The 20,772-nt window shown below is 41.1% G+C and overlaps 1 protein-coding gene and 1 long non-coding RNA gene across 6 annotated transcripts in view; one reads left to right on the forward strand and one right to left on the reverse strand.

Annotated features, from left to right (window-relative positions):
• Positions 1-20,772, forward strand: part of KAT6B (lysine acetyltransferase 6B) — a 183,811-nt gene that overhangs the window by 152,914 nt on the left and 10,125 nt on the right. For all 4 annotated transcript variants that reach the window (XM_029932004.1, XM_029932003.1, XM_029932005.1 and 1 more), the window contains exons 14-15: positions 19,724-19,955; positions 20,255-20,414. In XM_029932004.1, coding sequence (XP_029787864.1) covers positions 19,724-19,955; positions 20,255-20,414 — 392 coding nt within the window. The remainder of the gene's footprint in view (positions 1-19,723; positions 19,956-20,254; positions 20,415-20,772) is intronic.
• The window catches only part of LOC115285571, a 29,322-nt gene continuing 11,874 nt past the window's right edge, over positions 3,325-20,772 (reverse strand). The window contains exon 5 of one of the 2 annotated variants that reach the window (XR_003905582.1): positions 3,325-4,167. This is a non-coding gene — a long non-coding RNA (uncharacterized LOC115285571). Of the gene's footprint in view, positions 4,168-18,458; positions 18,620-20,772 lie in introns of those variants that run through there. The other variant, XR_003905584.1, reaches the window with a different exon arrangement.

Genomic DNA, 20,772 nt, shown 5'->3' on the forward strand with positions numbered 1-20,772 from the left:
TCAATTCAGAAAGCTCAGCCATCGGGGCACCTGGGTGGCTCAGTCGGTTAAGCCTCCAACTTCGGCTCAGGTCAGATCTCACATTCGTGGGTTCGAGCCCCGCGTCAAGCTCTGTGCTGACAGCTAGCTCAGAGCCTGGAGCCTGCTTCCAGTTCTGTGTCTTCTTCTCTCTCTGCCCCTCCCCCTCTCATGCTCTGTCTCTCTCTGTATCAAAAATAAATATAAAAACATAAAAAAAAAAAAAAGAAAGCTCAGCCATCAAGGGCTGGAGGCACAGGAACCTGGTTTTTGTTTTCAAACCACAGAGACTGGTGCACTGGTGGAAAGAAGATAGGTGTAGTGACAGAAAAAAACAAAAAGTGATATCTAGATGGGTCGTTTAATACAGATTTAGAAGAGGCATTGACGAAATGCAGACTTCTTTCCTAATATTAAATAATCAAACATACTAACTAGAATTATAAGAATTCTAAATCTTCTCTCATCATGGATCCACCACACCAGTAGTCTGTGAGCCCGAGTTTAGGCCCAGGGAGCCTAAACCCGTAATAAAGCCCTTTGCTTTTGAAAAAAAAAGAATTCTAAATCTTATTAACTCTTTTTGTTGTTTGTTTCAGCCTCAGCGTAATCTTGGGGAAGCATATAAAGGGTAGATAATAGTGGGTACAAACGCCTACAAACTTACACCATTGGTGTTTTTGAGACTAGTATGTAGACAACATGTTCATCAGTTACATAAATCATCCATTTACTGTACATTTAGGCTTTTGTTTTTAAATTAGTGTCTTTATTTGTAGACTAATCATGAAAGTTTATAAGCAGATTCAGTTTTGGGCTTTCTTTATTCAATATTAAAATATCCTGTAATGTTTCAGGATTGTCCTTCATGGAATAGGCCTCCAGGGGAAGTAGGAGTGATTGAGTGAATTAGGTACTATTTTCCGGAAGTCTCCTTTACTGACCCTTTCTGTGATTTATATTGAGAGATTTCACTTTGGGTTTCATGAGGAATGTCTACTAGTTAAAAACTGAATCTGTCTTTAGGGAGTGCTGCTGGAAGGTGGGTGCAGATGGCCCAGTTTTGTGCCTACAAATTATGACTCTGGTCACATTTTAAGTATAATTAGCAATGTTCTGTGTTACTTCTCTTAAAAAAGTCACACGCGTGCACACATGCACATGCCAGGATTGAAGAAAAATAAAAAATATAAGAAACTTTAGATACAATGTAATATCTAGTTTTCTTCTCACTGAGAATTAGCAGGTTAATCTTCTATACCTTTCTCTTTAGCCCGTTGGGTTCTACTAACAGGCATCTATCTCTTAGTTAGAAAGACCCAGGCTTCTCTTTTCTTAGCCTCCTTTTTAAAACTCTTGGTTGGTTTCCTGAGGAAGCATCCCTTAGAACAAGAAAGAATTTTCTACCTGGTTTCCCGCTTCCTACTTCTCTGCCCTTCTAGGTCCACCAAGGAGAATTAGAAGGAAAGCCACATACCTCATCTCTACCTAGTGATGTTCAGAGGGTAACCATCTCCTTTCTCCAAGAGAAAACTTCTTCCTTCATATCTTAGATCCCACTGGCTTAAATGTGATGTACCAAAGACCTAAATTCAGGAGTACATGCTGTAGTAGTTGAGATTGCCAGCTAGCAACTTGCAATTTTAACAGTCTGCCTTCAATAAACTACTTCAAAAGGGTGCCACTTACAATTTTCCAAACATAATTTGAGTAAAACTTAAGAATACTTTTATTTATTTTTTTTTTAATTTTTTATGTTCTTTATATATTTTTGAGAGACAGAGAGAGACAGTGGGAATAGCGGGGGCTCAGAGAGAGAAGGAGACACAGAATCTGAAGCAGGCTCCAAGCTCTGAGCTAGCTGTCAGCACAGGGCCTGATGTGGGGCTCAAACCCACGAACTGTGAGATCATGACCTGAGCTGAAGCCGGACGCTTAACTGACTGAGCCACCCAGGTGCCCCAAGAATACTTTTTTTTTTTTTAAGAAATTACATTGAATGGAAACCAAGCTATGAGAAAGTTTGATTTTTTTTTTGTTTGTTTGTTTTATTTTCAGAGAGAGAAAGAGAGCATTTGCATGAGCTGAGAGGAGCAGAGAGGGAAAGAAAGAGCAGGCCGTACGCGGTCAGTGCCCAGCCCAGTGTGGGGACTCAAACTCACAAAACCATGAGATCATGAGCTAAGATCAAGAGTTGGATGCTCAGGGCGCTTGGGTGGCTCAGTCAGTTAAGCATCCGACTTCGGCTCAGGTCATGATCTCACAGTTTGTGGGTTCAAGCTCCGCGTCGGTCTCTGTGCTGACAGCTCAGAGCCTGGAGCCTCCTTCAGATTCTGTGTCTCCCCTTCTCTCTGCCCCTCCCCTGCTCATGCTCTGTCTCTCTGTTTCTCAATAATAAATCATTGTTAAAAAATTAAAAAAAAAAAAGAGTTGGATGCTCAACTCACTGAGCCACCCAGTCACCCCTAAGTAGGAGTTTTAATTTAGTAATCTAGTTGGTTGGGTTGTAGTAAGCCATGTTTTACCTGACTATTGGGAAACTTCAGAGCTTATCCAGGGTTTACTAACTTCTCTCTGAAGGCAAGTCAAGTATAATTTCAGGATAAGCAGATTCTTCCCAGAAGCTGGGTCCTGGCCTGAAGGGCCCTGGTGACATAGCCCTCTTCTCTAGCAAGAGTCTCTGGGCATCGCTGCGCTACCCAGTGGGGGACTTGAGAGTGGTTATAGGTAGGCTCAGGTCGCACTCTCTTCCGCCTCGTGAGGGCCAGAACTCTGGTGCCTCTCACCTCACCCTTAGAAGCCTCTGCCTTTTACCTCTGTGAGACATGGGAATTCTGTCTCATCCGTGATGGGGTAGAGGTCATGAAGCACACATTTGGGGCATCAGTTCTCCCTAGAGATTGCAATATAAATATTTCACTTTCCCCATTTCTAGAGGTCCATAAGCCAAGCATCAAAGGTGTGTTTTGAGGGACTGTGACAATGTCTCTTGGGGACATGTTATTTGATTTAAACCTTCTGATTCCCAGGGTGCCTGGGTGGCTCAGTCGGTTAAGCCTCCGGCTTCGGCTCAGGTCAGATCTCACGTTCGTGGGTTCGAGCCCCGCGTCGGGCTCTGTGCTGACAGCTAGCTCAGAGCCTGGAGCCTGCTTCTGATTCTGTATCTCCCTCTCTCTCTGACCCTCCCCCTTTCATGCTCTGTCTCTCTCTGTATTAAAAATAAATTAAAAAAAAAAACACATTAAACCTTCGGATTCCCTATAAGCAAATTGAATGAAGGGGTTATATATTTGACATGGTATTTATTTGCATATGTAACTTTTATTTAATCGTTTTTCTCTTTTTTCAGTGGCAGTTACCATAAAAAATGCTAAAGGCTGAGCAAATGCAAAGTCATTTAGAAAGTTACATGCGTCTTTCATATATTTATTGTTTATTGCTTATTTCCTTCACCAAAAGTGAGATTCCCAGGGGTAGAGACTTTGTTCTCTGTTGCAGTCCTGCCTCCTGGAAGAGCCTGGTAGTTGGTAGGTCCTTACTGTTTGATCAAATGTTAAATGAATTACTGTGAAGAGAGCTTTCTTAACGTGCTTTCTCTCCTCACATGTGATTCTTATGAGGAAGAATTTTGATTTATGAGAATGTCATCAGTCGGCTGTTGGTTCACTTCCTTCCAAATGCTGTCGGGTGTGCCCTGTTCCTTTTGAGATCTGGTGCTTCTGTTTCAATGCAGCCTGTTCAAAAGTAAGATTGCTGTTATCCACTCGAAAGCCCAGGCAGAGAGGAAAGCTGTGACAGAATTCACAGTTACACACGGTTAGAGAGGAGCTTCTCTTTTCCTGCCTTTTATCAGATAATTCATTTCTTCATGCGTTTATTTTGGAAGGAAAATTGCAACTTTAGTGTTCAGGAACTGTCAGGAAAGCTTTTTCCTTTGCGTAACTTTCCCAGCCACTCCCCTCATCGGGTGAGCACAGTCAGCGCGATCACTAAGGAATAGTAAGTTCTTGAAATGGGGCTCAAGTCCTATACAGCCGTTTCCCGACGAGGAGCCCATCGGCACACCTCCACCACGACACTTATTGAGAGATCGGACCCGCAGCTGTGTCTTCAGAGTTTTGCTGGCTTTTGGAAAACATGTTTTGACTTCTAGAATCAAATAATAATGGTGACATATATTTTAATAGGATTCTAGTTCATAAAATGATAAGGAAAATGGGCTACTTTTCCTTATTTTCTCATAATATGTTGTTCTAAAAGCCTTTTCCATGACTATTTATTATACTGGGCTGAAGTACAATATATTTTAATATGTCAAAGATAACATCAGGGATGAAAATTGAGCTTTTGGTGATTTATTCCAAGGTTGACTGTTACCAAATGCACTGAAATGAGTTGCATGAGGTAGTGCAGCTAACGATTTATTTATGTATCTTTTTTTTTAAACAAAACTTGTCATAAATAAGAGCAAATAAATAGTGCTTATGCAATAGTTTGTATTTATTGCTTCAATGAAAACGTTGTAAATATGAAGCATACGGTCTGTAGCTACCATTTTGCCCTACATAGTTGCGCATTTTTTCAAGATTTGGCATGCAGGTGGATTGTTTTTACAAATCTTTTGGATTTCTAACATTGACCGGCATTTGTGGTGAGTCATTTCGAAATGCCCCTACCAAGGAAATTCTGTTCACATAAGTGGTGTGGAGAAATAATAAATGAAACCTTAATGGCACCATCAGGAGGGCCAGGCTGGTTCACCACTGAACTCCCAGCCATGAGCTCAGTGAGCTGCGCATAGTGGGCGTGTCAAAGAAAGGTCTGCTGTCAAGTGAGTGAATGAAGGCGTGCCCAGATCTTATCTGTGCTCTCCCACGTGTCCCTGACAGCACCTAACCACATTCACCTGGCTGGCTTATGGCACTTAACTTGAGATCCTCCCAGTCTCTCTGTTTTCCACGTCTTTATCCCTCCTCACTTCCTTCAGTAAACATGCTTTACCTGGGCTGTACCAGGGTTGGCCTAGGTGATAAGGGTAAGGATAAAGGGTAAAGGATGCCAGCCTTGCCCACAGAGCAGTGGGCGAGCCAGACACGCAGAGGATTCATCCCGAGTGTGTGACACTCCGTGTTTGGGTGGCACACGGTTTGTGCCCATACGGAAGAGGAAATGCCTCCAGTCTCCTTGGCGTTTTCCCAGTTAAGCAAACGCATCATCAAAACAAGATCAAGAAAGATTTTGTTCTGATTGGTTGAGATTAGTATTATACCTGGTTTTGGTTTCAAGGGAACCATTTCCCTAAAACATATTTTCCAGCTTGTAGAATTATGTTTGAAGTACAATATTCTAAGCTAATTGCTGGATAATGTCTTCTCATAATGGTATTTCTATCCAGCACATTTATAATTTCAGCTGTCTATAAGGTAGTATTCTTTTTTTCCCACATCAATTTGTTTTGGGTAAAGCAAAAAATTTTCTCGCATTTGTTTAGAATTCTGGTAGAAAAATACTAGTTAGCAATCTGAGTTTTTTCCTCCCCCATCAATTTGTGGCTAGCTTGTTTTTACTGTAGTATTAGTTCTACATTGTTATGTGTACTAATACAAAAACCTCTGTTTTGTAATTATTTCTGTGGAGTTCTGCTTCGGGTTAACATCATAGAGGAGATCCTTTTTTCAACAAAATTGTTTTAAATTAAAGTTTATAAAGCGCTTTAGAATAGTTGAGTGGATTAAAAGCAATTCAGTTATGCATAACTATTTGTCCACATTGAAAAAAAATACATAGTGTGATTATATAGCAGAAAGAATTGAGAAAGTGCTGGTGAAATCTTGAGAAAATATATAATATAGACCTCACTCTATACAGTATATTTGCATATATCCTTTTTGGGGGCAAATTGAACCATTTAAAGTGAAGTAGAGTTCTTAATGTAAAAAGGAGAGTTTGGAGTGTTTCTTTCATATTAGACAACAAGGAGGCAAAAATTACTAGGGTCTTGTCAAAAGGATTCAGGATTTAACTTGAAGAAGCTCTTATTGGACAATAAATATAATAGTAAAGACAACAACTGCGATTGATTAAAACTCATCAAATGTTTAAAGTCACACATTCATAGTGACATTTCAAAATAAATTAAGGGGCGCCTGGGTGGCTCAGTCAGTTAAACATCCGACTTTGGCTCAGGTCATGATCTCATGGTTCATGAGTTCGAGCCCCACATGGGGCTCTCTGCTGTCAGTACAGAGCCCACTTCAGGTCCTCTCCCCTTCTCTCTCCCTCCCCCACTTGCTGTCTCCCCATCTCTCTCTCTCAAAAATAAATAAACAGTCAAAAAGAAAAACTGGAGGATGATAGGAATCAGTTCATTATCTTAAAAACTGACAAAAAAGCATTTAACTTGCCTTTCCTATATGAACTATACTACTAGGTAACCAAATAGTAAATAAGAGAAGGCATCTTTTTTTTAATTAAAAAAATTATTATTGTTTTTGGAGAGAGGGAGAGAGGGTGAGGGACAGAGTGCAAGTGAGGGAAGGGCAGAGAGAGGGAGACCCGGAATGCAAAGCAGGCTCCAGGCTCTGAGCTGTCAGCGCACAGACATAGTCTAATGCGGGGCTCAAACCCAAAAACCACGAGATCATGACCTGAGCCTAAGTTGGATGCTTAACAGATTGAGCCACCCAGGTACTCCAGAGGAAAACATCTTTTTATAAACATATTCCGGCTAACAAGTGAAATGAATGAAATAAAATATGACCATTTTACTATTCTGCCAATGAATTAACTAATCTACATAGACATTGAACTTCAGCAGCAGCACACATTGGGAAGAGGAGTACAGCCGGAAATTATGTGCTTCCTGATCAAGGGACAAACTGTCACCCATAGTTTTGCCAGAGGATGGAACCTAACGTCTGATCAAGCCTCTGGCATTTTTCAGGAATACAGAGGAGGGGCGCCTGGGTGGCTCAGTCAGTTAAGTGTCCGACTTCGGCTCAGGTCATGATCTCACAGTTTGTGGGTTCAAGCCCCGCGTAGGGCTCAGTGCTGACAGCTAGCTCAGAGCCTGGAGCCTGTTTCAGATTGTGTACCTCCCTCTCTCACTGCCCCTCCCCTGCTCATGCTATCTCTCTCTGTCTCTCAAAAATAAATAAAAGACATTAAAAAATTAAAAAAAAAAAAAGGAATACAGAGGAAAGAGAAACAAATTGAACCACATCACGTGAATCCTATCAGCAAAACCAGATTATGGTAACTCTCTAGGTTAAATGGTCCCATTTCATCAATAGATAAATTATAAGGAAAAGAAAAGGATGGAGAGGGGAACGCATAGACTGAAAGAGATTTGAAAGATATATTTTTTTAATGGACGATACTATATTGTGGTACCTGGGGATATGTGGGTGATAAAAGTATAAAGAACACAAAGGATTGTTATGAAAGTTGGGATAGTGGTTACTTTTGAGGGACAAAGGGGTGATTGGGATGGGACAAATGAAAGGTTTTTCAGTGTGGCTAGCAAACTTCTATTTCTTGGTTCTGGGTGATGATTACAAAGGTGATTGCCTTATAATTCAGTAAGCTATGTTCCTGAATGGCATTTTCTAGATCTGTTTTATTTTTGACTTTGTTTTTTAACAAAACTGATGGTCTTAAAATGGAAGTTCATGCCCTGTGGTATATATTTTGAAGCTTAGATTTTTGTAACTCTTAAAATGAAAACTTTTTGGTTTATTGGTGGCATTACTTTAATGATGTTTTTAAAAGAGATATAGTTTTTCACCTTTACTGCTTTAAAACCAAAATGTAAGTACACAGGTATTTGGGTATTGGGATCTTCTCCACATCAGACTTTGCCAGGTTTTCGTTTCTTTTGAAGGAAATGTACTGAAATTTACCAGAATCATATCCTCTCAAGTGTTGAGTCCATTAGAAAACTGCATTCCTATGAATTGTGCTTCCACTCTTAAAACTGGAGAAGCATAATGAAGGGTGATGTATTAAAATGGTGGTGATAAAATCTGGTGTATTTAGACTTAGACAGGCTGGGCAGGTGTGGAGAGAAAATAGGGACCAGAGAGGTCAGAGAGGTGGAGGACAGACACCGCAGCATTGGAACATCAATTGATTTTCTCTCTGTCCATCCATCTCTCTTTCACCTTCCCCCCCCTTCCCTCCCTCCCTTTCTCTCCTTTTTTCTTTGTTGATTTAAAATGAAACAAAGCAACACTGGCAGACACCATAACTATATGCAACTGCCCTTCCTTCCTCCTAGAATGCTGAGTGTTCAGCAGTTCCGATGTTTAGGACAGATCTTCAGGCACTAGAAACCTACTTACAGAAGAGAAAAGATGTTAAAATTTAGATTTTAAGATAAGGGAAAGAAAAAGCCTAAAATGTCTTAAAATATGCTGAAATGAAGTTTTGCTGATTATTTATTGCAAAACAGGCTTCCTTCTTAAGAAGATGATGGTTCTCTGTTCATAGATTAGAAGCCCTGCCCTGTGGTTTGCCCAGTGTTGGAACTTTTCCCCATGAATTTCAGGAAGTTAATGAAATTTTTTTCCTACTAAAGCAGAAGATATGTCTGAGGACTCTGACAGCCTTCTACCCCTGCAGCTTTTCCCTTGCATCCTGTTAAAAACTTGGAGACCATAATGAATGTTTTTAGAGAGAAAATAAAATGAATGACGCCTGTGAATTTGTTTTAAATGTTGTTTATCTTACCAAATAATTTAGATAATCTTTCCTGAAGAGGAAGAGAAATCATCAAGTTTCATTAATAATCTGGAGCTTTTCAGAGGATTACTTTGAAATACCTCCCTGCCAACTTGTCTTAAATTAAGTATAAACTTTCTTTGACCTTATCACACATAATTAAATAGCTGTTGAAGGGTTAAAACCAACTAAAAAGCGATTCCGTGTCTCAATCCCCATTCTCCTGCAAAATTATACAGGAAGTTTCTTTTGGTTCTCAAGCAGGGTAATTACAAGAGACAGTTACATAATTTACAGTTTCAATCTGCTCGTCCATAATCACACACTTCCACCTAGTTGTATATACCCCCATGAGTATCTGCCTTGTACTTTGATTTGTAAATGATGATTGCAGGATGATTGATTGCTTGCCTGTAGCATATTGAATTGATTCTTAAAAATGAACTTTAGCTGTTAACATGTCTATTTGAGTTCCTGTTATTTATGTAGTTTGTGGTTCTTGCATTTAAGCAGATGCATAGTAGTTACGAAATTAAACTCCCGGAGCTTTTTTCCTCATTAAATTTAGAAAATGAAGTGTCTGTATACAACCTAAGTAGAAAACTGCCCGGAACACAGTAGGCACTCAACTGTGGAACATACTACTGTGCCATTCCAGTCCTTTGAAAGTTGAATGGAGATTCTTTGATTAACAGTGACCGCACAGTAAAAGGCTCACAGGGATAATATTGGTATATCGTGGCCAAAGCTGTGCTAATATTAATATATTATTACTGAAGTCTCAACTCTTAAGTGCCGCTGGCTTTAGAGAGGCAATCTCAACAGTGGACTTGGAGAAAGCTATCGCTTACTAACTGAAGGGGTAGTAACGAAGGTCTTTTAATACTGCTGGTGATGATATTTCATATGGTTTTCTTTTTCCAATAGCTAACGTCTAACATTAGCCATATCAAAGGCTAGATACTTACATGACACCAAATCTGCCAGCCTCTTGGCTGAACACCACATCCACCCCCACTCCCACCTTCTACCACCCTAGCCGGCATGTGTTCAGCGGTACCCCAGTGGGGACACCACCACTTATTGCCAGAGGCTTTTCACCTCAAATCCTGTTTGAAAGCGTATGGGAGATAAATAAACATTCAGTGTAAAGAGACGTTTTCGATTTCTGTAGACCAGTGGGATAGGACTGTTTGTCTGGATGACCTGAGGACAACCGGAGATAGTTTCTCTAACTTTACATTTTCAACATTAATTCATCAGATTGGGTGGTGGTTTGATTTTAGAATGGTATCACAAAAACTGACAGATTCCCTTTAAAATGTAATTTGAAAACGAAAACTTCTAGAGAGATTTGTATTCCCTTTTTCCTTTCTTCAGTCTTGTTGTATATCTATCTGTGTTGCTGTGTGAAAGATTATCACTTAGAACTAGAATTATAACAGTCTTTGTTCTGTTTTAGAAAATTATAGCTGGTACACACACACACACACACACACACACACACACACACACACACACTGAATTTTGGGCGAGTTGTGGGAGAGTGAATGGAAAGGAGAGTCACTTATCTTGGTTCTGAAATCAGTGGCAGTGTCCACGCTTTCCCTGAGTCTGTGGGCAGAATTAGACCCCTCAACAAGATGTGAACTATCTCAGCGACCCCCACAGAGCCTCAGACCTATAATAGGCCAAAGAAACCCCAGTGTTTGCTTTTATTAGCTTATTTACAGAAAGTGTCCATTGTAATGATTTAGCAACAGGAGAATGGCCTTCTAGGTGAGGCATAAAAAGTTATATGCACTTCTTCTCTTGGAGCAAATGCTTTATTTGAAGTGTGTATTATGTGTATAATGCAGTGTTTAAAAACTTAGAATTCCTCATGGTAAATTTTTGTTAGTAGGCTTTTGTTTCTTAGAAATTGTGAAAATTTTAAATGGGTTTTAGCTTGGAAGAATTTAATTTCTGAAACAGTTTTTCAGATTGAATCTCTTACATGGAGTTTTATCTGTTTATAAGAAAGGAAATAATTTTAAAATGTCAAATAACTTCATCTTAAAAATTTTTTGTGTATATAAATTTGTTTTTCCTAAAATGTGCCAGAATGTAAAAGTGATTTGAAATCAGAAAAGGTCAAAGAGGAAGGCATTATTCTGACATGTCTTTCAAATTTTTATTCAAAGGCCTTGGTACTCGACCTTTATTATTACCTAACTAGATGGGCGTCTGAGTGGTGAATCAGAGCTTTAGTTAGATTTGTAATAGGCAGTGGGCGTCATGAAGAATGTCGTTACTTCCCAGTTATACTTAAGGAAAGACATCCTTTAAAATTCTTCCCCAGGGGTACCTGGGTGGCTCAGTTGGTTAAGCGTCCGGCTTCAGCTCAGGTCATGATCTCATGGTTCGTGGGTTCGAGCCCTGCATTGGGCTCTGTGCTGACAGCTAGCTCAGAGCCTGGAGCCTATTTCAGATTCTGTGTCTCCCTCTCTCTCTGACCTTCCCCTGCTCATGCTGTCTCTGTCTCTCAAGAAATAAAATAAAAAACATTAAAAAAATTTTTTAATTCTCCCCCAAATGGTTTTGTTTGAGAATAAGTAATATTGACCTCTTGCTCTACTATCATTTAAAAAAATTTTTTTTAATGTTTGTTTATGTTTGAGAGAGAGACACAGAGCATGGTCAGGGTAGGGGCAGATAGAGAAAGGGAGACACAGAACCTGAAGCAGGTATTAACATTTTAACCTTTGTCAGCAGTGCAAGGGATTTGAGAGCCTGAATCTATTTCATATACAGTCATTTTCTTGGAACGAAAATTTACATTCTCCAAATCCACCAGGCCAGAACCCTGCTGATGTGGTGACATGCCTTACCTAAACAAATATTCCTTAAGCATTTAAATAAATAAAACTCCTGTGAAGTCTGTCACAGACCTCCCTTTACCCAGTGACCATCTCCTCCCTAGCCTCAACTCTTAGATGCCTCCATTTCCCTTCAGGATTCACCATCTTCTTGGATTTGGACACCGCTGCTACTAGCATAGCCCTTTGGGGTGGCAGAGGTGGAGCAGGGGGATTGGCGTTTAATACTCTGGTCATGGAATCATCCTCAGGACCCTTTGCTTAATATAACCCCTAATACATATGTGACCAGACTAGCCTGAGAGAAACAAGAGTTGAGATTGGGTAGGGCACAAACATCTGTCGTTTGTAAAAGCCCCTAAGTGATCCTAATATACAGTCAGAGTAGGGAACCACTGGGCTAGTCTAGAGGATAAAGAAAGGAGAGATAGAGACATTCTCCTCAAATTAGATTATCAGTTACACAATTGCCATTAATGCATTTTTGGCCTGTGACTGTCTCACAGAGGTCTGTCTCTGGCACTGGTCATCCCCGACTCAGAAGCTTGTTCACAGGTGTTTGCCCTCCTGAAAGGGCACCACAGAAGGCAGAGCATCCTCTTGCCTGCTGCCTGCTGCCCTGTTTGTGAGTTCGTGTAATAGGTGAGTTCACATATTCCCTGCGTGACTGACACATAGAATGACCACTTCCTTCAAGGGAGTCCATGCCCAGTCAAAGAATCATGGAGCTCATCTGGTAAGTTCCAGCATGATCTGAAGGTTGTGCACAAACACGCAGCAGCAGGGAAGTCATGCTCCTACCACACACACCTTCCACTGTGGGGAATTGAAGGAGCTTCATGCCTCTTGCAGTGGACTTGACCCAGGAAGGATGGGTTGGGCAGTGCTGGATTCAATAAGAGAGACTAGAGGTACCTCCACATAACTGAGCCAGAGCTCAGTATCCTGAGCAGTCTGCTGAGAAGCTTGTGAGAAGAGAGATCTTAAAAGGTGACTTAGGGTGACAGTCTCATCTGTAACCCAGAGCAACCAGCCTTCCTTCTCCAAAGACCCACTGTCTCCGTCCTCTGGGTTTCACAGGCTCAGACCATTTTCCCAGGGACACACTTGGATCTTCTAGAGCATTTGCGTCTTTGTTTCATCTGTCCTGGGACTGTCTTGGGGTTCTTCTGACGCCCTCAAGCAGTCATTGTTATTGTGGTTTGAAGGGCTTGCTGTTTCCTAAGGATAGTCCTTGAAGTTAAGGACTTAAGGGCCAAAGGGAATTTGGGGGGCACAGAACTATTCTTGCTGTGAACTGTAGTCGCCACTTTCTTAAGATCTTTACTGAGGCAGAATATGTGGGGGTTTTTTCATGGCTTCTTTCTTTAATTAAATTTGTATTTGGGTAGTTGGCTGGGAGTTACGGGGAGGAGAACTTTTGTCTGAGGCTTGGGAGTTAATGGAGTGATTGTCAGATGCCTAAGGCAAAAGTAGGAAAAGCTCTTCTCAGTCTGACCCTATAGAGCTGTCGGTCTTCTTCCTTCTGTCCACATGTTTTCTTTCCCCTGCATGAAGTATACCTGGTCACCCAAACAATCACCTTGAAATTTCTTTCATTCACTATGTTGAACAATGATAATAGCTAACACTTACGTAGTGTTTCAGTAACATGCCAAGCACGGTTCTACATCCTTAGTGCTTATTCATTTAATTCTTAAAATAACCCCAAGAGATGGGTACGATTACTTTCCAGATTTTATGGGTGTGGGACCTGAAACACAGGTTAAATAACTTGCCCAGCCAAGATCACATGGTTGGTACATAGTGGCCCCTGGATTCTATTCCAGGCAGTCTGGCTCTCGCACCTTTGCTCTGAACCTCTTATGACCTGTCACCCTATATTTAGTAAATGCCATATTGTTTTCAAATACCTGTGGCCTTGTCACCCAACTTTTTAAAATTCTTGTCGTTTTTTATTTAAAGCAGATGGTCACAAAGTATGACCCAGGAACTCCCTAAGGCCCTTTTAGAGAATCTACAAGGTCATAACTATTTTCAAAGTAATACTAAAGTACTACTTGTCTATTTTACCCTTATGAGCGTACATTGGCATTTTCAAGAACTTTTATGACCTGTGATATCACAACAAATTGAGTACCAAAGCAGATACGAGAATCTAGCTTCTCTCTTAAGCCAGACTTTGAAGAGACTTGGAAAAATATGACACTTTGCCACTCTTCTCACCAATTTTTTGTATATTAGAAAATATTTTTTTATAAAATATATGTTAACACATAATGGGTTTATTATTTCTTAATAAATTGATGATATTTGTTAAATTTCTCTAAAAAATTAATAGATAAAGCTCTTATAAACAGAAGCTCCTAGATAATTTTTTTAAATGTAAAGAGGTCTAGAAACCAAAAACTTTGAGAAGCACTGATTTAATGTATAAACCCTTGGAATTCAAGTGTGGCCCATAGTATAGGGACTTGTTAGAAATGTAGGATCTCCGGCCTACCAAGTCAGAATCCAGTTGTAATGAGAGATGACTGCACAATGAAGGTTGAGGAGCACAGGCATAGAATTTATGGACAAAGCCACTCAGCAACTCAGTGATCTCTTGCTAAATATCAGTCCGATGGGGCTTTGGAGATTCCTGGACCCACATCTGTACCACCAAGTTGCTGGGTGAGGTCTCCTCACCTAGCTCAGAGTGTTTAGTCTTACTATCCAGTGGCTCTCCTACTGCATCCGATGGTTTTCATATCCTCAGCAAAACCAGCAGCTCCATAGCAGAGTTTATAGCAGTGATCCCCAAATCTGTGTGCATCATAACCACCTGGAGGGCTTACTGAAACGGAAGCGCCGGGGGGTGGGAGGGCCTGCCCACAGTGTTTCTGGTTTATAGGTCTGAGAATTTGTGGTTTTAACACATTACCAGGTGATGCTGATACCGCCAGTCTGGGGGACTTCTATAAGAAGTAGTCTGAGAAGTCTGTGGAAACATCAAGCTATATTTTTTCTAAGTTGTTACGTAATTAATTACTCCAAGCCCATAGAATTATGGGAGAAATGTCTTAAACATTCACATTTTCAAAACCAATCTCTTAAAGTATAAAATATCTCAAAAATTCAAAATTTCCATTTTTTTTCTAGGGAGGCATCTATGTATTTTAATAAATGGAAAGTAGGTCCAGGCAGGTCACAGGTCATTCAGAACATTCCAGTTCTTTGAAAACAGTAGTAAGAGTAAGGTTTAACTTCCTTTTTTACTAATTCCAAATTCACCACAAAATTTCAGGAGGTTCATTTATCACTATTTAAACTGATAGCACACCGTTCTTTCACTTGGTCACAGGGCTGCTTAACCCTAGAGACCAGTAACAGATGACATAGACCATTGAATTTCCATCACCGATCATGGGATACATGGTTAGAGCCATCTGATTTCCTCTGCGCACGACCTGTCATAAATCCCTGGCTCGGTGTCAGCTCCCAGGCTTGCAGACTCAGTGCTGTCTACTGATCATGAACCTTTCAGCAATGTTTACTGAGCTAAACAGGTGTCTGATGAAAAGTGTGTAATCCTTAAAGATTATCTTCCCCTAAAAGCCTCCCGTAACCCCAGACTCACACAATCCAGACAGATGGGAATTGGGAGTAGCTTGCCAGAGTTCACACTTTGTATCTGAGGAAGCTCGTGTGGTTTGGCTCCAGATGGTAGAAGAGGAAGGTGTGCAAGCGTGAGTAGTGGCTGCCTTCGTGGGCGGAAATCCTTATCCATGAACATTATTCCACTTCTGGTCCAGCCTACAATCTTGAAATATTACTAGTTTAAAAGGAAGGACTGTTTCATATTAAACAAGGGTTAACCTTGCAGTTAATATGCTGGGAGCTCCATTAATTTGGGAATTTAGGTCTGCAAAAACAAATCTTGACCTTGTCCAGATTGTTCCTTTCTTATCCTAAAAGATCTGTCTACACAAAAGCAACTTTATACCACTTTTCTTTTTCTCCCCCTAGAAGGAAGTTAACCATTTCAAACAAGGGATCATGAGAATTGATTCTCTTACTACAAGTAGGTCAGCCTTAACAGAGGTGAGGTCAGTTTGGGTTCTATGTAAACAGTACAGCTTAGACATGCTTGCCTTTTGCAGACACCACATCGGTCTTAACTTTCCCTTTAAGCAAACATCTTGATAATCTTTTGAACTAAGTGTGTGATCCATACACCAAAACTCAGACCTCACCTTCCACTCGGTAAGTACTTCCAAGTGAAGCAAAAGAGAAAGCCAACTTTCACTAGTATCAAGATAGCTGATGTGGGTGAAGAGTTTATGGACCAATCGATTTCCAATTACAAGTCTTCTGATCACAGAATAAGTGCTGTTCACCAGCACCTCTAGCTCACAGACAATTTAAAGGTAATAATTTCACCAGCAATTAATTATACTGCAGCTACTGGGATTTGTCCTCCAAACACCACTTTGTTTTTAGTCTGAACAGCCAGGTTTCCCCATGGATAGATAGTTCAGGTTTTCTGATTGAAAGGATCCTCAGTTAAGGAAAGGTGTGAGAGGGATGCCTAGGTGGCTCAGTCGTCTGAGCATCTGACTTTGGCTCATGTCATGATCTCCCAGCTCATGAGTTCAAGCCCCGCGTCAGCTCTGTGCTGACAGCTCAGAGCCTGGCACCTGCCTTGGATTCTGTGTCTCCCTCTCTCTGCCTGTCCCCTGCTTGTGCTCTGTCTCTCTCAAAATAAATAAACATTTAACAAAGAAAAAAGGAAAGGTGTGAGAGTACCATGGGAATCTGTTCATCAGGGGTGTATTGTACTTGTTTAAGATCTTCAGAATAATACTCCAGCTTCCAAGATACGTGCATTTTATTTCCCTGCATCTTTAGATCAATTATTTGGAATCTTTGGTAAGTTAAATTTAAGAGCTGTAACATTAAACCACCACATCTCTATAATTACTCAACAACTAAATGTTCTTACCAAAAATTATTCTGTCAACTGGCTATATAGTAATTCTGATTGAAGGCCCTTAAAAAAGTAGAAGGAAACAAAAGATGGCTACAAATTCATTATTTAAATCATTCTGTCTTAAGAGGTCAGAGTAGTGAAGTCCTACGAGCTACAGCCCTTTTTTTTAAATGTTTATTTATTTATTTTTGAGAGAGACAGAGAGAGAGAATGCATGCGGAAGCAAGGGGCAGAGAGGGGCATCAGCGCAGAGCCTAATTCAGGGCTCACACTCACATGCAATGAGATCATGACCTGAGCCGAAATCAAGAGTCAGATGCTTAAATGACTGAGCCACCCAGGCACCCCTCCTCCGCACCCCACCCCCACCCCCCAGCTACAGCTTTTTTGAGGGAAAGTGCTGCAGGTAAAATTTAAATTCTCCATTACAGCAACCTAGTACACCAATGGAGTGGAGTAGATATGGACACCTTTTCTTCTAAGCTATCCATTTTAAGACATTACAAGTGATTTCACTTAACTAGGAAGGAATCAGAAATCTACCTTTGTTCATTCTTACTGTGGAAATGGATTGCGTTTCGTTTAAACATTTCAGAGGAGACTTTGTGGACTTAAAAATGGCTCTCACCTTAAGTGCAAGTTCCTTCTATTGTTATAAGCCCTTCAGGGTCTCATGAATCAGAGAAGGAAAAACTAACTTCAGGCAATGCAGTTATGCCTTTGGACCATGGCATTGTGTGGTCAGAAATGCTGGTGCACATCATCCCTGAAAACCTGCTTGATGCTTTCTGGTTGGAGTGGTTTGCAGTTTTTCCTCCCCAGCACCCAGGAAAGTACCACTTGCTGGCAGGTGTTGGTAGCCTTCCGGCTTTGTAGCCTTCGCTAGTGCCGTAAGGTGTTTGCTGTGGAAATCCAGGGTGCTCCACAGGCTTAGTGTATGCATGCTCCCTGCAACCACCTCCCCAACCCCCCTCAAGGCCCGGGACTCTCTCAGGCCAGTGTCAGTCACAGACTGCAGACTGTGTCCCAGGGAGTGTCCCAAGAGACGGCCACTTAGTGAGGTGGGAATTGTAGGTGCTGAAAAGTTTATGCCCAGAGGCTCTCCACAGACAGCCAGTGGCCTGACCAATTTAGGCTGAGGCCCTGATAAGGTCCATGTGTACTGCCTTGGGGGTGTGAAAACAGGAGCAGCTGTACAAAATATGTTTTGGGGGCGATTCTGGCCAAGCCCAGGGTAGGGATTGAGGGAAGAGAAGATGGAACAAAGAAATCCATGTGCTTCCTGGGTGAGGTTCCTCAGGGTAGAACATAAGGTAAGAAGGGCACATACCGCCTTCTGACCGCTTCAGTTGTATAGAAAGCTTTCTGTTGAGCTGAGGGCATGGGGCTTTCTGTCCCTAACTGGGAGGCTCAGATAGGAACCAGTGAGGGACTAGGGAATTTCAGTCATTGCAGGGGGAGCAAGGGGATAGTTCCACAGCCACGATACTGTGGTCCTTCCCCCCATAGGAGTACAGAGCCGGGTCCTCCAGCTGACTGAGTAAATTTCTCAGCGTGTGCCAACCACTTAGGAGGCAGGTGACGGATGTGCCAATTATCTGTGCTCTGGGGTTTGGGCACCCTTTGTACTTGAGCGACAGAGAGCTCTTCTCCATATTGACGGGGCATGATCTGGGCTGGATTCGGCACGGTGCTCATCACCGTTAGCGTTCGTGACACTGCTCTTGAAAGCCTCTGTATGCAGCTGAATGTCATGTCGACAGTGGTTTGACTGTAAAATTTTGTGGTGCTTGTTTGCATTCAATCAAATACATTACTCTTACGCATGAGTTAAAGATACAAATAAGTCAAAAGACTGCAGGAAAGCGTAAAGTTAAATATATGCTTGTTCTTTATCATATTGTGACATTCAGATTAAAATCATCAAAATGCAAAATGCTGTGGTTACACCCCTGTAGGGTCAGTTTGGGTTTCTTGTTCTGTATTTCTGGGTTATTTGCAGTGATTTTGAGAGGCAGGAAAATGCATCAGAAGCTTGATTTTTGTCCTTCTAAGAAAAAATCCAAAATAGAGAAAAATTCTTGAGAACGCAGCCATTTTGGAAATGTAGATAAAGAAGAAAAATGCTGAAGATTTGGGTGGTTTACAGAGCAGCATGATTTTGTAATTGCTGCCACCTACTGTATGTGGTTGATGTTTGTTTAAATTTAGGAAGTTCATGAAGGTGAGGCTATTGAAATTGGTGAGGCTATTGAAATTGATAATTAGAGCAAGGTAGACATCATTAGTTTATAGCATTCCTTCTCTACTCCATAAGTGGCTCTTAATTACCAAGACAGCCGCCAGCTTTCATTCATTACCTTCAAGTGGGTTTAAAGTTTTAAATCATTTTAAAGTCCCTTTGCCAAAGAACCTTCACAGTAATGCTGCAGAATGCATATTCAGAAGCTTACCAGGCTCGGGGATTTTGTGAGTATACATGAAACAGTTTGTTTTAAGGAGGTTGTTTTGTTTTAATTTGTAGGAGCAACGTTCTAGGGTTGGATTATAAATTAATTTACATGAAAGAGGTGAAAATAGAGCTAGGGGAGCTGATATGAGTTGCAGCAGTCGACTTAAAAGACATTCTTTTATTAGTCCTAAAACAAAGCTTCAGATCAGCCGGCTAGTTAAATGTAACAAGCAATATAGAATCTGAGTCAACAGAGACCCTTCTCTTTTATTAAGACCCAGCTGTCAAAGGGTCATTAGGTCCTTCCTGTGGAAAACAACTTGCCCATTAATGTTTGGGGTGGTCCCTCGACAGGATTTCTAAGTGCCTGACATTTTGTTTTTGAGAAAATCTAAAGCTGGTGGGAAACTTGGATGTTGAAATTTATCGGAAGTAACGTTCCCAACCCTAGCTTTGTTAAATACACCGTGACTTATATTTGAAATGCTGCTGCTAGCAATGTGAATTGACTTACAGTGCTACTGTAAAGGATCAAAAGCATAAACTTCACAGAGATCAAATCACTATAACCGGGAAGAGACTTCGTATGTAAAGTTTGATGTGATTTTTTTATCCTACTACTACTTATATTATTTCGAGTGGCCCCGATCCCAGTGTCTAAAAACACCACGGTGAGGTCATCTTTGGCTTTTTCTGCCCTAGGCTATTTGCTTTCTAGAAGAGAAGGCCAAGCAGGGTCTCCTGAAAAGCCACTCTCCGATCTGGGCCGCCTCTCCTACCTGGCCTATTGGAAGAGCGTCATCTTAGAATATCTCTACCACCACCAGGAGAGGCACATCAGCATCAAGGCGATTAGCAGAGCTACAGGCATGTGCCCACATGACATCGCCACCACTCTGCAGCACCTCCATATGATTGACAAGAGGGATGGCAGGTGAGTACCGACGCCGGGGCATCACCGGCTGCCTCTCCAGCATCTTACACCGGAAAGTGTCCCTGGAGTTAGGTGGACTCATTCCAGTTTAAGAGGTTCTCCTAAAGGTATTATCAAAACCTTTCTCCTAAACAGAAAACAGTAAATGATACTTTCTTGCTACTCAGATTTCAGTTTGCTTCACGTTTTCATTGATGAGCTTTCCGGTGTTTCCTAATCCACCAGCATTTGTCAATGTGTGTAGGTGAAATGAAATTTCAGCTTTTGATTGCACTTTATTCTGCCTCATCACATTACAGATTTGTCATCATTAGAAGGGAAAAGTTGATACTGGGCCACATGGAAAAGCTGAAAACCTGTTCCCGGACAAATGAACTTGATCCAGAGAGTCTAAGGTGGACCCCAATTTTAATTTCTAATGCTGCAGTTTCTGAAGAAGAGAGAGAAGCTGAGAAAGAGGTAATGATTGGCTTCGCCTGCCTAAGTTGTGTGACTTCACTCCTGCAGCCTTCTCTGGTTGAGAAAGTCATTAACATCATTGTCAAAGGCTTGGTTATGTAGAAAGAGCTTGTGAAATGATATGGCACTAATTTATCCTAACTGAAGTTGCATGGTAAGACATGATAATTTTATTGAATTGAGTATGAAAAATGAAACATTTATCATTGATCACAAAGCAGCATTTTTCACTACTGACAGCATGTAATCAGATCACATTTGGTGCTGAGCTCCAAGGCTGCAATGTCAATCGATTCTTTGTGTTTATGAACTTGCTTAAAGTGCTCCATGCCAGTGAGCATGTAATGTAGTGATAAAG

Source organism: Suricata suricatta, chromosome 2, assembly GCF_006229205.1.
Source record: "Suricata suricatta isolate VVHF042 chromosome 2, meerkat_22Aug2017_6uvM2_HiC, whole genome shotgun sequence".
Lineage (NCBI taxonomy): Eukaryota > Metazoa > Chordata > Mammalia > Carnivora > Herpestidae > Suricata > Suricata suricatta.